The following is a 16,565-nucleotide window of genomic DNA, read 5'->3' on the forward strand; positions in this document are numbered from 1 at the left end:
AGCAATTTTGTCCACAGCCTGCGTTATTCGTCGCACATTCGTCAATATCTGAAACGTTTTAAATGCAACATGAGATTCAACATATGTAGAATAATTAAATGATTCGCTTTAGGGTATGAATTGTGCAAGGAGGAACAGATGTGAGAGCCCCAACCACACCTTCAAGGGGTCCCTCAATTCTCGTTCTCATAAGACATATGAGAATTATTTTGTTTTACTTTCAGTAGATATCTCTCAACTTTCTCTTAAAGATGAGGTGATTTTTCCTTTTGTGACGCAATATGACGTCACATACTATTAAATTAAAGTGGAAAAATAAACTCAGAAAAAAAAATCGAAATTTAGCTTCACGAGTGTGGCAAAAAGTGGATGCTACGGGCAAAAAAAAAAAAAATCAAATTTTTCGCGGTGGATAAAGAAACAAATAAGGAAAGTTTTAGCGTTGCAAGTTAAGGAGTCGAGAAAGGTACACGCAAGACTTTCCGAGAAGTCGCGACTAGCGCTTTTCATGGTGAGACCGCGACTTTAGAGTTTTAATTTCAAGCGCGACACGCATAACCGCTAAGAAAACGATTTCGTACGAAGGACCATTCGTACCCCTAAATCAAACTCCATTTCAAAATTGCAAAAAACACCTCCATCGGGCGAGGAGGACTGAGGGAAGGTGGAGGGGTGGGGGGAGATTGCTATCCATTACCTGTACATTCGACTCCATCTCCTGTTAACCCATCTGGGCAAGGACCACAATCGAAGCCTGACTCGTTTGCAGGTGGCTTTAAATCAGTGCACTGGACCCCCGGATAGCAGGGTTGGAAATTTTCCTCACATGCATCTAGGTCCGCCTCACAAAATGTGCCGGTATAACCATTTTGACACACACACGAAAGTATATTGAATCTTTGACCACTGTTATCTGCGTCATTTTCATCTACAGGTACACACGTTCCTAGATTGTGACATGCGCACACGTTTAGTAATGGCCGCAGTACCGTAGCTTGCTTGGAATCATCAGCGACCACAAACTCTATATCAATCTGCAAAAAAAATATGAAAAGAAAATTTGCCATGCAGTTAAAAAGATTGTCAAATTTAACCCAGCACTAAAAGTTATTCTTAACCTATAACTTAAATCTTGGCTATACAGCTACATGTGCACGGTTACTCCCCCGCCAATGACAATTCAATAAATAAACTTTTTGACAGCGCTAATAAGAGTTATTGAACATGGAATTTCTATCGACGTTTTTGGTATTGGTAACGAAGTACTCTTAATAAATGAGTTAGATAAATGAAATGTAATATGCCGACGAAGGGGAGTTGAAGAGAGTAAACCGTTGTTGCACCCAAAAATAGGACCCACGTATTAACTAACGAAAGAAACGCGTACGATGTAAAATATATGATTATTATCGTCATCACTACTGTCATCGTCATCGTCATCTTCAACATTACGATGATTAACGCTTGTTGTATTTTAACTACCACTTCAGTTTTGATTAGTTACCTCTTCGGTGGTTACATTCCAAGTTAGCGTCACGGACGAAACATTGGTTGATAATTTGGCCCCTTTCGGAAGACTTCCGGAGACGTTGAAGGTCATGGGATCACCGTTGGGATCTTCTGCAGTGACAGTTACGCTGACCGTTGTGTTCACTGTCAAATTAAGCTCGGAAGGCCCAGAAATAATCTTGGGTGGGAAATTGTCTAAAAGAGCAAATGTGTAAGAATACAGTGGTATTTTTTACATAAGCCTTGTTAAGATGAAAGTTATGATGTCAGTTATTTTGGGAGATTTCCAATAACTTGGAAACAAATGGCTTACGTGTATATGTTTCAGAGGGTCTGGTTGGGTTTACCGCAGTCTCACTTATATCAGTTAAGATTTTAGCTATTTCCCTGTTACCAGTCAATGTATGTATAGGTGTGATTACTGTACCTTCCTTATGTGTTATTAAAATTACAAATTAAAAAAAAACATCGAGGTTTCAACCTATTCCTCAGCTATCAATAAAACTTGTAAATTCACTTCTCAGGCATAACCTAGGAATGTCGAGGTTCCTCAGCTGTCGCGGGTAAAAGTGACACCAATATTGAGGGCCTAGCATAGGGTTGGCGGGATGCGGAATACGCCTTTTTTCTCTGGCGACATGCGGGATGAAAGCCTATTTGCAGGTGTGATCTGGGATAAATAGAGGTGGACAGGAAGCGGGAAGTTCATTATTTTTATGGCGGGATGCGGGAATTCTTGATTATTACGAGCGGGGAATGGATGGACTTCCATTTACACGGGTGGTTTTTTTCTACGGTTGGGTTCTCAACAATAAACACCGACCCACTTAACAGTCCGACTTTGTCAAAAGAAGCCAGTGAATCACTAATTGTTTACTTTAAATGGTCCTCAAAGGAAGTGTTGCCGCCAAGACTGTGCGCTCAGTAAAGCTGCTAAAATGGGAACTGGAATGCCTTCAACAGAATTTCAGTCAATTTTCCTATGACAGCACAAATTTGCTGAGCTTTATGACCCTTTATGTGGAAAATCTTCATTCTACTGTTCATCACAAGAGCCAGGTCAATACAATGTTTCAATACCCGCGAGACTTTGGAAAAACAGTCAAAGAAGGATTAAAACGAACAACATATTGGTCGGCACATTACTATACGAGTCGAGGATCATGGTATTCGCTACCTTAATGGACGCTTGGCCTATTCGACATTCCTCCAATGGAACAACCCCCTGTAGGCAAGGGTTCTCACGAAGAAATTGCAATGATGCGATATTGGGCTAAAACGTATGGCGCCAGGGAAGTGTAAGGCAAGAAACAATAATGGCACGGGCTGGCTCCCCGTGAGTGAGAAGATTATTCTCACTTCAAATGCTGTCACGGCAGACAAAGTCACAACCGCTGACTCAAATGCCAACGGTGGACTCTCCCGCACCCCTGGTCCTGATGAACATGGCGTAAGGCCAGAAGAGCGAAGAGAGTTTAAAGGGAAACTACGGTCTAGAAAAAGTTTCTCTGAATCGAAAGTTCTTTACCTGTATTGTCATACTTGACCAATCATTTGGACTACAAGTGTTTAAATGGCCAACAATAACGCTTTAAAAATAGTCAAATTTAAATTGAAATCCGCCATTTTTGTTTTTGTGTATTCAAACGAGGCTATGACGTAGCAATAGTCAAGGATTTCTAAATGTACTTGTAAATGTAAATGACAGACCCTAACAGACAAATTATATAGCAGTCAGGTTTTCATGTTTGAGGAATCCATCCACGTTTTATTTTCGCCGGCCAACTTTTCTTTAAATTTTAATTTTCCGGTGTAAGCTTCGGATTTTTAAAAATTTCTATTTGTGTTCTCAAGTCTAAACATGCGTCTAGTTTCATCCCCATCGAAAGCGTACACCCACACGCTTCTCGGTGTGAAAGTAAACAAATGCGTTTGCTGAAGCATCGAAGACGGCTGTCCCTGAAGGAAGAAATTGAAAAAGGTACTCTTGTGAATATTTTTTCTTCGCATGTTCAAGGTTTTTGTCTTATTTACATTTGCTCTGGCTGATTTTTGCCGCCTAGTTTGATTGACTAGAAAATCTATAACTATTACGTGTCTTGAGTTTCTGTCGCACTTATGGCCTACATGGCCTACTTCCTATTGGACCACAAGTCCGTTTACCATAGTTCATCTTACATTTGAATTTCTAGAAGCAGATAGGTCACACAACATTGAGAAAGTGATCAGGGATCGAAGAAATTGGTATGGTCGAACACGTTTGTTGACTATTGCTACGTCATAACACGTCATATCCAAGATGGCGCTCTCCAAGTCACGAAAGAGGCAACTTCAAAGTGCTCTTGTCACATTTTAACAGGGAACTGGACAAAACGGCAATTATTTTCGAATTCCTGGGGAAAGTTTTCGTACTTTAGAGAAACGTTTCTAGACCGTACTTTCCCTTGTGAAGAAGAAGGGCCTGAAGAAAATATTCAGTCCGCAACAAAGTGATAATATAGAGATTAAGCAGGACGCTTAAGGTCAACGGCAAACGGGAAACGGCAGGCTTCTGCTTCTCATAAAAGCGTGAAAATTCTCTCATTTTAACTTGTCCCGTTCCAGGGATGGCTCAGTGGTGAGGGCACTCGCCTCCCACCAATGTGGCCGAGGTTCGATTCCCGGACCAGAAGCCATAAGTGGGTTGAGTTTGTGTTGGTTCTCTTCTCTGCTTCGAGGGTTTTTCTCCGGGTTCTCCGGTTTTCCCCCCTCGGCAAAAACCAGCATACAGCCGATTCCAGCTGGCTGTAAGCTGTGCTCCAAGGTCACACATGGACCGTATAGCGGCTGCCAGAGGAGCCATTGTATGCTTTTGGTTCGACCTTGTTGAGCTGCGTCGTTGCTGTACTTTGCGACGGCGATTAGCAGCGACAATTATTATTATTATTATTATTATTATTATTATTATTATTATGATTATTATTATTATTATTATGATTATTGACATATGGAGCTAAAAGGGCGGAAATGAACTAATAGCAAGCACGGTTCTTCCATTTTTGGCAAAACCCAAATTTCACTCCGACGTTTGCCGTTTGGCGTAAACTTTATGCTTAATCTTTCTAATTTTCAACTCAGTCGGTACGTCAATTTTTTGGTAGGAGTAAGATCTTGGTTTGGCTGCCCGGTGAGGTTTAATAAACGTGTGATTTTTTGACTCGGACCCACTAGAAATTCATTTTGTCGTTTTTCAATTAAGGCAACAAATGTTGACAAAAAAGAGTTGATTGACTTCTTGACGAAATGAAAACTGGAAAGGCGCTAGTCATTCCTGGGAAAATGCCGGTGCAGTGTTAACTCTGATTGAACAGTTGATATTTTATTTTACAATTTAACAGAAATTGTATCTTGAAGACATGTAGTATGTTCGAATGTTACTGTCTTTTTGTTTCCTCGACATGGTGCTTTAAAAATTTTCATTCACTTCAGTATATGATTGGAATATTTCCTGAAAGGATGGTAGTGAATAAAAATGTTGAATGTTCTAAAATATAGATGTTTCCCATTATGCCCCACATTTCACCGATCTTTCTGCAGACCAACTGCCTTCCTTTTTCTTCGCTGAGTCATGTGCTGTTTTCCAATCCAAGAGAACTTACCCAAAAGTTGGTAATTTTGGGAAACTAAAACCAGCGTCTGCTTTCTATATCGTAAATAAAGAAAGAGGCTATGATGCATTTCCTTCTAAAAATCGCGTCTAGTCCAAAAATAAATGCACACTTAAAAACAGGATCGAGATGAGATGTCAGGAGCAGGTGGGGTGGTGGGATTAAAGAAAAATTAGTGGCGTGAAGCGGGCTTAGAAGGTCCTATTTTAGACCCTCAATCTTCAGCTATCAGTTAAGCCCCATTCATATCTTTGTTTCTAGATGCGCTTTTAACTTACGCAATTCTTCCGATTCGCTCTCCAGCTGCACAGATATTTGTTTAGTACTCTCTCCAACTGCTGTGTCTCCTGTAGAGGCTATGTCGAATAAGCAGTTGACATCTCCTTGGCAAATAGCCTCTGCTTGCTGCCTTAAAGCGTCTTTCGCAAAAGTGATATTATCCAGGAAAAGTGGCTCAAATGACTCATTCTTGAAGGTGTTTACATCTTCTCCAGGGTTGTAAGCGAATAGGGATGTGTTAAACGTAACTTGCCCTGAAAATGGAAACCATTCCACTTATTAATAAGTACAGTCAACATCTTTTATTGAAATAAATAACAGGGAGATTTGTTTTCTGATTAGCAGTTTGCAGTTTGTACATTTACAAGAGTTCACCGAGTTCACGAATTTTATAAGCATGATCGCAATATAATTTACAACCAAGCACTTTTTTCGTGCCATACATTTTGATCACCCATAAGGTTGGAAAAAAATCAAAATTCTTTGCTACTTTGGCATCTGCGATGAATCTGCCTTCGTAACCTTAGATGTAAGTGATAATATAGTGTTGCATAATGTATATACTGTAACAAAAAAGGAAAACAAAAAGAACATTAGCCGTATAATTGAAAAACTGTGAATTGCCCCTGAACAACAAAGTTGTTCCAAAACTAGAGGGCGTTAAAAAAGAAATTACATCCCGTATTTTGATGAGAGATTAAAATTTCAAAGCCAATTTCCGAAAAAAAAGTAATTTGTAGTTCTAACTTTTAGAATACCACATTTTCCTTCTGGAAAACCAAGCTATACCCAGTCAAGTAACTTACATTTCTGTCCAAAATTATAGTGGATTTCTCTTCCTGTGGCGTTATGATTCAGTGTGGTACCATCGGGTCTCAGGAAATCATCCAATGCGTCATCATTCCAGGTGCCTAAAAGGCCTTTTGTGAAACCTTTAAATGACACAGGAGCAGCAAAGACAATGGAGAGTGACTCTTTTACTTCCGTCACTGTCACAGATATCCCAGACGGAAACGTCACAAGGAAGGAATTGTTTTTGGGACGTGATACTGCTACAGAGCCATTCAGGTTCAAACTGACGTTGGTTAAACTGTCGAAACCTTGAAATACTTCTCCATCGACCAACACCTTTAAACCTCCTAAAAGTGAAAAACACGCGCGTGTAAGATGAAAGGAAAAAAGTAAATTTAAAATGATGCTATAATGCTCAGTTAGAAAATAATTAATTAACTAATGAATTACCTGATCAACCTGTCAATTAATTATACCCTGCGTGGTGCATCGACACTAACCTCCGTCCTTCAGCGCCACTTGCACAGCGCTTGTGTTCACTTCTTTCGCTACTGCTGCAGCAAAAACGGTTGCTGTTCCTCCTCCTTTGGCAAGTTTTGTTCGGGCTTGTAACTCAAATTGTCCATTTTTCGCGTTGACCATTGTATACTCTCCAAGACCATTGAAGGTGTAGTTTCCACCATCTAGGGTGACGAAATGAGGATCACCCCATAACCAGCCTACAGAAAAAAAACATACGCTTGTCACTTAAAATGGCAATCGAAATATCGATATTGTTTTCAGTGTCAGTAAAATTTTTAAGATTACAAACATTTGACTATTAGGGACGGGTCCTCAAGGGTTGGTCAGCACGCAGGACGTCTACTACCTCTGAGTGAAATGAATGAGTAGACGTTTACACGCACGCTACTAAAAGCTGTCGATTTTGGAAAAAACACTGCCCATGTATTTATTCTACTGAGGGTATATAATTATATAAATTTTTGTACAAAGGAGGCAAATACTTTCAGTGAAGACACTCTAACCATGAACACCATTTTTGTGTACATTTTTCTTATTTGCAATAAAAAATTGTCAAGTACTTGTGAAGAATTTAAATTTCGTGGCTGGTATGACGCGGCGTTTCGTCTCGGCCAAGAGACTCATCAGATACTTTTCGAATTCCAGCAAACTCGTTGAGCATCGCGCTCAAAGTCCCGTTCGCGAAGTCAAGATGTTAGCAGTCTGGCCTTCTATCACAGAAGGATTCCCAACCGCAAAGTTCACGAGTTATATCCAATAAAAAATTGTTATATGCAATTTGATGGCGATGCTCAACGAGTTTGCTGCAATTCGAAAAGTATCTGATGAGTCTCTTGGCCGAGACGAAACGCCGCGTCATACCAGCCACGAAATTTAAATTCTTCATTTTTCTTATTAGTTGTCCAATAAAGGCTGGTTTTCACTAGAGACTGAGTCGTAGTCGGAGTCGTAATCAGAAGCGTAGAAGGATACGATCTATTGAGAATCAAACCGACGGAGTCGGAAGCAGAACACTCATTGCCCTTATGACTCCATCGCTTACAATCAAATGAAAACTAGATTGTCGGAATCGGAAGCAGAAGCGGATTACTAAATCAATCACAGTGTTTGATTCCAGGCGTTGTGATTGGTTGGCTCTTCCACTCCTGCTTCCGACTCCGACAATTTTGTTTTCATTGGATTATAAGCGACGGAGTCATAAGAGGAATTGGAAGAAATGAAAACGTTCTGATTCTTCCGACTCCGATTTCGTCGGGCTTATGACTACGTTTACGACTCTGATTTTCGATTTTCACTAGGTTGTGAGCTCTTTCATGACCCCTACTACGACTACGACTCTGACTCTGTCACTAGTGAAAACCAGCCTTAAGGCCTCTTCTCAAGCAGGAGGATTCATTTGTACTTATATATTCATCAATTTCTTATTTCTTTATTTTTATGGTGTAAATACTCTTGTCTTTTTTTGTTCGACTCAAAAGCCCTCATTGTGCAGTCATCAAACAAATGCACAAAAAGATGTCAAGTGTTCATGGTTTTAGTGTGTTCCCTTGCTCGAGTAATTTAGTGTTCTTCAAATTTTGGCCTCATGACTTTCAAAGAGGGCATTCTATTGTATCTTTCCACTGTCACAGTTTGCCCTTGTGATTCGTATTGAGTAAACAGCATTTAGCGCAGCGGTTTACTCGAAAAAAAAGAACAACAACAACAACTTACTCCACACTGGGGGAAGGTAGTTCTGGCATCCTTCCGATGGTCGCTTTCTGAAAAATCGTTCGCACAGTTTGGACTGTACACAGCAATATTTGAAGCCCAAGACGTCACTGAATTGATGTCTTAGATAAAGTGATTTCGAAGCCAGCTTGTGATACCGGTGAATAACTCCTCCATCAGGGTAGCCAACGATCAGAGCACCGAACCGGGAGTCAAACCTGGTGTGGTAACAACACTGTCGACCTCTGTTGGCTGCAGAAGGAAACCTGGTATATACACAGTAGGTGACCGGTGCTTCTGGTGTGATCCACTGAAAACGCTCGTCGAAGAAAGCTTGCCTCAGAGTGCAAGGACATGGCTCAACAGCATCAGTGTACGACGCAGGGTCTGGCTGATTTTTAAACCAGCGAAGGCACTTCTGAATGGCGTCTTGTTCTCCTTTTGAATTCTCAAGTCTGAAGAACCACTTTCCAATGATGCCTGTGTTTCCCACAAGACTGTCGATGCTTTCCACCCCAACAGTCCCTGATCTGTAAGTCGAGTAATTAGAGAACCGTGAACATTACGAGAACTTCTCATAAAAGCTCATAACTAGAAACAAACCTACCAACCTTTTATAGTTAAACAAGTTCCCAGTGTCGTCTCCAGCATTCCATCCCATAACAGGAAGACCTCTGTAGTTGGTGTAGTGTATATGGTTGGACCTGAGTTGAAAGAAAACAACTCAAGAAAGGCGATAAAGAAATGAGAATGCAGGTAAGTAAAGGATAACACAAAACGTTTTACATTTCTAATGTTAATTAAAAGGTGATACTTACACACTACTTGGGGCGGACCACTGTATGCCACCTTCGGGGTAGTTAAACATGACAAAGGCGTAAACTCCGTCGGTAATAATGACCGCCTGAAACGTGTTCAGCTGGAATGGAGAGATAAACATCCATTGACAAAATAATACAAAAAAATTGAAGCACACCTTGTCTATTTGGTAAAACGTTTGAGAAATGAAAGGTAAAACACGGAACTCAATAAGATCTTTAGTTAGAGTAAGATCCGCCTTCATTTCAGGCGTTTAAGAGGTGTAGGATATTTGTAAAACAATCGAAGATGATAACAAATCTTATTGTTATACACCTAGACTGTCAATCAACAAAACGAGCACTTTGATTGGTTAATTTTTGGTCACGTGCCCCTGATCAAATTCAAATGTATCCCGACCGGGATACAATTCCGTAATATATCATCTTTTGTTAATAACACATTTACTCTCTTCGCTCTAAAATGTCTATTTGAATATTTGAAGAAAAAGCTGCATCTAGATGAGAGGAACTGGATGCACTGGTTGTGTTTATTTGTTGCATGAATTACAAAACCGCAAGCGGTGAGTACGACACGGATGAGTTGTCTCGCTGTTTATCGTCTTTCGACTTCAAAGTCGTCTCTTGGAAATAAATGCACTCTCTTTCAGCTTTGGAATGGTATTTTAATCTTGATAATATGCCTGCTTTATCGAAGAGAAAAAAATTGTGTGTGAGACGAGAAAATGACGTCAAATGCTCATTACTTATTAATATGCAGCTCGGGAGTCTTAGGCTTTCAAGGGCCAACCCTCTGAGGTCCAATCGGTCAGTTTTGAATGTGAGTAATGGTGGACCGTGAAATCCAAAACTGACACTCAATGTAAACGTCCTTTGGATAAAAATCAAAGATCAAATTTTTGCCAGTCAAGTGATAAGCAGACACACTTTCAAAATCTGAAGAAAAAAATTTGATCACAGGGGCAGTTAAATGTTTGAGAACCATGAAAAAGATCAGCGTCATTAACTGATAGAGAATATTAATTATTCGTTAGCGTCTCATACATCTGTCATAAGTTGAATCATTTAAAAGAATATTATACATATCTCACCAAATTTTGTGATGCTGCTGTATATTCCCGAGGACGGAGTTTTTCCCATGTAACAACAAGAACCCAAGATGCGCTGAAATTCGTTGGAAGAGGTCTCGAAAGAAGCTTCATGACGTCTGCGGTTGCCATACTTAACGTTGTGTTTGCACCTGGGATGGAATCGGAATATACCTGATAAAATACCTTTGAAGGTCCAGTGACAAACGAATTCACGAGGTCTATGTTGCTCCAATAGGGTGCCAGAATTGGATCGTATCTCAGCCAGTATCTTTGACCAAATCTGTAAGGCCATCGGTTTAAACGTTCACTTTCAAACTGGACTACGCCATTGGGACAAACCTGTAGGATGAAACAAGCCTATTAAAATAATGTGCATTTATCCGACGATTTGCTAGTCCATATGTTGCAGGTAAAATCCGTTCCCAGGTTGAATCCATAATCTACAATCGGCGACAAAATTAGTTGGGACAGAGCACTCTGGCAACGACGCTTTCATTGTTTGCAAAGAAAAATAGTCCAAAATGTACTTTTCTGGGATACCCGACCCTTAATTTTCTTCAATCCATCTGAGTGCGTATTCAACCTAGGTAAAATGCGGATCACAATGCAAATTTAACCTAGGTTAAAGAAAACGAATTTTGCTGGCAACACATACATGTACTTTGTTTACATCACTATGTCATAGCTGGACTAGCAGCCTCAGTAATTCACTGTTTGCGTATGTTAAGCCCTATGATAGCGTCTGTTGATAGTATATTTAAGCAATGGGGTTGAACGAGCCAGTAGACTTACATGGAGTTTCCTGTGTCGTTTACCAAAGAATGCCATTCCCCCGTCAGGGATATTTATCCTAAAACACTTCTTTCCGCTGATGTCGAATGTAATGATAGAATCTCCGGCGGCATCTCCATAAGGGTACATCAGGGCAATGGGTTCTAAGGAAACACCATCTATCAATTAAATTGAATTCCTTACCAATACATATACATTTAACCCTTTCCTCAGACAGTGAACGAAAACAAAAACAAAATCAAGTAACTATATTTGATTTTAAGACCATGATTATGTATTCAGAATCTTCCTCCCCTTTTACCTTATTTTCTACCCAAGTTAAGCTCAAAAAAGCTAGGGCAAAGCAAGTCTGATAGTTTACTCTTGAAATCTTCAACCGTATAAATGATGTCGTACAATACATGTACTCGAGCTTTTGCACTGGGGCACAGTAAACACATTGGTCTTTACGTTATTTTTGAGGAATCCAAATCGATGATGTGATATATCCAAGTAACTGTTAATGTTAGCATCTATTGTTGCGATCACTATTTCTATTAGACGCCAGGGTGAGTGTACAAAACAGTATAATATCACTGAGCAACTGACTATAACACAGCAAAGTGTCTGTTGGGGACTGCTCCTGGATACGAATGCACATCACGTTTCTGCTTTTAATAATTATTCTCCCGTACACATGCAAGCTAACCTGGCGTTGGACTAGTTATTGACGCAGTGGTCGTTTCTGGTTCTGCTGCTAAAAGAAAAGTAAATAAATAAGTTGTTACATCAAATTAAACAAACTTCACTAAATTGAAACTAGGCTCAAATAAAATTAGTTAAACGAATGTTTGAAGTTGTCCTTAAGTAGCATAGTGGGTGATTAAATATGCGATTCGACTGAGCCCTTGGACTGCTGTATTTCTTTTTATTCCAAGCTTGCGCCAATGTATAATGTGAATTGAAGTCATTCATGTTAGTTTTTGTTAGTTAGATTTTACCAGGGGCGTAGCTAGGGGGGGGGGGGGAGGGGGGGGAGGGGGCTTTCATGGGGTGCCCTTTACAAAAACAAGGTTATATCTTAGGTAGGTGTTCTGAAACGAAAGTATCAATCAGTCACTAAACTGTTAATCTTTTTACCCCCACCCCCTGAGGTTTACAAAGTAAACTTACCTTCTAAGGTTTCAAAGGTAATTTCTTGACTTCCATAAGTGTCTCTGTCTGAAGTATATCCCACTGCCATTACTTTGTATTTAGTCAGTCCTTTCAGTGACCTTAGTGTGATTTGGGTATTTTCACTCCTCTTGAATGTCCATTCCCTCTTTCCATTCAACGTAGGCTTGTAAAGCACAATGTAGTTCTTAACCTTATTGGCATCAGCAGTGGGGGACAATGTTAAAGTGACCTCGTGGCCGGTGATACTTCCATCGACAATACTGACAGCTAGAATTTACAGAAAAAAATCAATAAATAAATTATTCCTATAAACCTTATTCACATAGGCAAATATAGTGGTTTTCCTTCCATAATGCTAGTTAGCCATGCCGTCTGCCACGGGAGGCAAACATTGGAAGAAGACAGTTGTCGAAAAATCTGCTCGCCTGGGTATGGTGATTTAGGCTTCCTCGACATCTGTTAAAGAGGTGGTGTGGAGGTGGGGAGGCAGAACAGCCTCTGGAGAGGGGAGTATTCGGTCAATTTTCCTTTGCGGGAAATCGCGTGGCAGCGTTGCATTTGGCAACCAGCGTTTTTCTGGCGGCAAATCATATTAGTGACGAGCAACGGGATAAAGGCAGGGAAGAGCACGCGAGAAGAGGGGACGAAATTTGAGAAATTGAAGCAAAGAAATTCTCGAGAAGGAGATGAAGAGAAAATTTCAATAAAAATCAACGTAAAGCTGAGAGAAATAGAGCGAGAGACAAAACAACGGGGGGCTTTCAGGTAATGTTCTCCTTCTTAATATATGCCTCGCTGCCTCACATAAAAAAACGAAGAAGGCCTGGAAACAATTCAGCAATTCAGTGTTAATAGAGATTCTGTCATACTTCAACAATCACATTTATAGGCTTTTTGTATGAAATGGACTGCACTATGAAATTGCAGTCGAGTAAACGAATTAACTACCCTTTCGGTTGACTTTTTGATTAGTAAAGATTTTTGCTGTTGTTCTGAACTGAAGAATGAGGGAGTAAAGAATGTCAGTCAAACGCAAAATTTTCTGAAAGAGATTATTGTGCATGTAATTTCAGTTTTAGTTGTTGATTTAAATTGTTGGTTATTGTTTGTAAGGCTTGTTTCTTTACTGCTGTCAGCTCAGAGGTGTTTGATCTGTTTGATCACTGTAAACTGTACACACTAACGTCGATTAATTTTGTACGTTATGCAGAAACATTATTATTTTCATATAAACACTATACTGCTTTCTGGGGTTAGAAACGCGACCTCCGCTTTTTGGCCTGGCTAAATATCTATATATTATCTTTTCAGATGCACTTGTGCGCTTGTATTGAACTTCAAAAGCTGATAACAACACACTTTAAATGCACGTAACTCAAATGGAGTTTTGGTTTTAGAGACTTTGCTGTCAGAACATTGAAATCAAATGAAAGAATCTTCGGAATACGACAGACCTTTTCAAATAACATCAATCATTGAGTTGTGGTGCTATTATCGTTGGTTATTTGATTTTTTTGTTTTGAGATAGATCTTTTATTGTATGAATAAACTAGTGAAAGTGAGGTTGAGAGTCTGCGTAAGGTCAGACTGCTAATACTGCTTGAACTCGCATTGCGAACTGGACTTTGAGCGCGATGCTCAACGAGTTTGCTGTTAAATTCTAAAAGGTCTCTGAAGAGTCTCTTGCAGAGACGAAACGCCGCGTCAGACGTGCGACGAACTATCTCTTTTCCACAAGTATTTGACAATTCTTTAGTACTTCACATTACACTCTATTCAGTTAATTCTTTAGAGACATTTTTATTTGATTATTTAAGACACTTACAAATCTTTGGAGTCTTGTCTACAGCAAAATAACTGGCGTTGAAGCCTTGCTCTACTAAGTCAAGATTGGATTTGAATAGGATCGCCGCTAAGTTGGAAGAGTTGGCTTGAATGATTAAAGCAAACGGCTTCCTGTTTCCGCAGTATGGAATAGTACGCCCAAAATCAAATATAGCTGCAGCTATGATGAGGTCATTCTTGAAATCCCTGAAACAGGAAGCAAAAATAATAGAATGCTCGTATGCTGTATTAAGGGCCCTCTACAGACCACTCTCTGTTAGTGGAGGCCGTTGAAATCTGAGCATCGATCTTTTGTTATTTATAGTAGAAATACAGATGAACAATACGGTGGCTACAATTTGTTCCAATATGCAGAATTTAAAGCAAATGATTCGATAAAAAGTTTGAAGAAAATGTTAACTGAGTCACGTGTCATGTTTTTTCCGCCGTCCCGTGCTGTTTTAACCGCTATTTTGCCAGATGAATATTTGACCTCGGCGGTTAGAAACGTAAAACCGAGTAATCAAGAAAAGAAAGGGGCAATTTTGGTAAAGTGGGCTGTCTAAATTCGACAGTTTGGGATAGCTAGAGATGAATTTTTAAAATGATATTCCAGATTTTTTGTAGTTGAAGATGAAATCTCCAATTCTATGAAAAAACTAAGTGAATTAGCAGTTGCAAGTATTATCCTTTTTACTTCAAAAACTGTGCTTTTTGGTGTTTCCTGTATGGGAGTTGACCCTCATTAGTACTCGATTATCTCCTTGCATGAGCAGCGATCTTCATATGACAGACTGTATTATTGAAGACAAGTGTTCTCCAATCAATAATACGGAATTCTCGACTAGATTAGAGCACAGGAAGTATTATCCCTTTGCGTTTGAAAAGTAGGCCACTTTTAAAAATACCATGATACTCTTTGTTTGCCCTCCACACTTTTGTAGCAGCATTGTTTTTATTTTCTCTTGGGACCATTGTAAGTCCCAAGAGAAACTGGAAACAATGCTTATGCAAAATTTTGGAAACCAAACAACGAGTATTACGGTATTTTTGAAAGTGGCCTATTCGCCCTGTTCTCGAGTGAATCCATTTTTTTGCCGTATAACAATAGTTGCTAGGAAAGAACAATACACTACAGCAATAGGTGTGAAGAGCGTTTTCATTCACGTGACCAACAGCCATATTGGATTACTAAAACAAGAATCAGGAATTTGCATTAAAATAGAGTTTAACTCCCAGAGGATTAGTTTAGTGCACCATCATGGCCGCCATTTCTTTGTTTTGGAACACCAACATGGCCGCCGTGACGTCATGTGAAAAAGTTCTATTGAGAAAATACAGACCACGGGAATCTTGAATAATTCTCCCACACGCTGCTTGCAAGCTCTCGGCACACGGCGGGACGACTAAATTTTTTTCTTTAAAAATGACTGATCGAATCCCTTCGGACCAGGAGCTCTTTTCAGAGCCTTCAAAACCCCTGGTCCAGCCTTTACTATTACACATGGTTGCACCATATGTCGATGAGAGTGATCCGAACTTTTCCTTCAAATAAACGGAACAGTGCTGTGGGAATGGAGATCGATAGAAGCACAGAGCTTTCTTTTTGTCAGTCTTCAACCGTGTGACAATGAAGTTGTTCTGGTGCACAAAAAAAGCAACCAACGCTATTACCAAACCGCGAAGAGATTAGAGACAAGGGTAGTCTATTAGATCTAAGATGTTCGTCTATCGAAAAACTTGCGGTTGAGCGAAAAAATGTGGGGAAAAGGATCGGATGGGGGTGGTTGTAGAAGGGATGAAAGAAAAGAGGGAACAAAATGGATCTTTCACTACGATTGAATAACTGATCTTCAACTTTCATTAATTTGCTGGCTCTTTAAAGATCAGTTTTTTTTTCCTTTCCTTCCTTGAAGATAACGCGGCCTGCTTTCTTTCTGAAGACAACGCGAAGCCGTTCGACAGGACCGGATACTTTCTTGCAACCGCGGACAACGAAGGTGACTCAGACAGTAATAATTAATCGGAAATTCAGTTGCACGATCTGACATGGCCTTCGGTTTGCGTTGATAGTCCGTTTCACGTACGGGGCTGGGTCAGCATCTTCTAGTTCTTGGTTGTTGATGTTCATCGGTGTCTGATGGATCTATGCTGATAGGTTCGGGAAAAGGAAACGGTCAACATCGTGGCGAATCTCGAGCGATTTCTCGCCACTGTACCATAAAGAGAGGCCTTCGGTTGTGGATTTTCTTGGCAACTATCCGCTTAGCTTGATAGATGCCGGAAACGTCAGGTTTTCTATTTAAACAATAGAGTGTTTCTGTCGAGGAACTATCAGCTGATAGTTGCCCCGCGGAAATTTGATGTTCTTAAAACAAATATTTGCCCGAGAAGCGAAGCTTCGAGGGTTAATATGCTAGTTTTAA

The 16,565-nt window shown here is 40.0% G+C and overlaps 1 protein-coding gene across 2 annotated transcripts in view; it reads right to left on the minus strand.

Annotated features, from left to right (window-relative positions):
* The window catches only part of LOC138009456 (uncharacterized), an 87,540-nt gene that overhangs the window by 12,956 nt on the left and 58,019 nt on the right, over positions 1-16,565 (minus strand). The window contains exons 25-38 of one of the 2 annotated variants that reach the window (XM_068856480.1): positions 14,141-14,346; positions 12,313-12,582; positions 11,849-11,893; positions 11,161-11,303; positions 10,369-10,707; positions 9,278-9,378; positions 9,071-9,163; positions 8,463-8,989; positions 6,728-6,946; positions 6,242-6,574; positions 5,435-5,689; positions 1,505-1,704; positions 698-1,034; positions 1-48 (exon numbers count right to left, since the gene is read on the minus strand). The exon at positions 1-48 is cut by the window's left edge and continues 78 nt beyond it. In XM_068856480.1, the coding sequence (XP_068712581.1) occupies positions 1-48; positions 698-1,034; positions 1,505-1,704; positions 5,435-5,689; positions 6,242-6,574; positions 6,728-6,946; positions 8,463-8,989; positions 9,071-9,163; positions 9,278-9,378; positions 10,369-10,707; positions 11,161-11,303; positions 11,849-11,893; positions 12,313-12,582; positions 14,141-14,346 (3,116 nt within the window). Of the gene's footprint in view, positions 49-697; positions 1,035-1,504; positions 1,705-5,434; positions 5,690-6,241; positions 6,575-6,727; positions 6,947-8,462; positions 8,990-9,070; positions 9,164-9,277; positions 9,379-10,368; positions 10,708-11,160; positions 11,304-11,848; positions 11,897-12,312; positions 12,583-14,140; positions 14,347-16,565 lie in introns of both variants that reach the window. The other variant, XM_068856479.1, reaches the window with a different exon arrangement.

The sequence above is a fragment of the Montipora foliosa genome, chromosome 7, assembly GCF_036669935.1.
Source record: "Montipora foliosa isolate CH-2021 chromosome 7, ASM3666993v2, whole genome shotgun sequence".
NCBI classification, from domain to species: Eukaryota; Metazoa; Cnidaria; class Anthozoa; order Scleractinia; family Acroporidae; genus Montipora; species Montipora foliosa.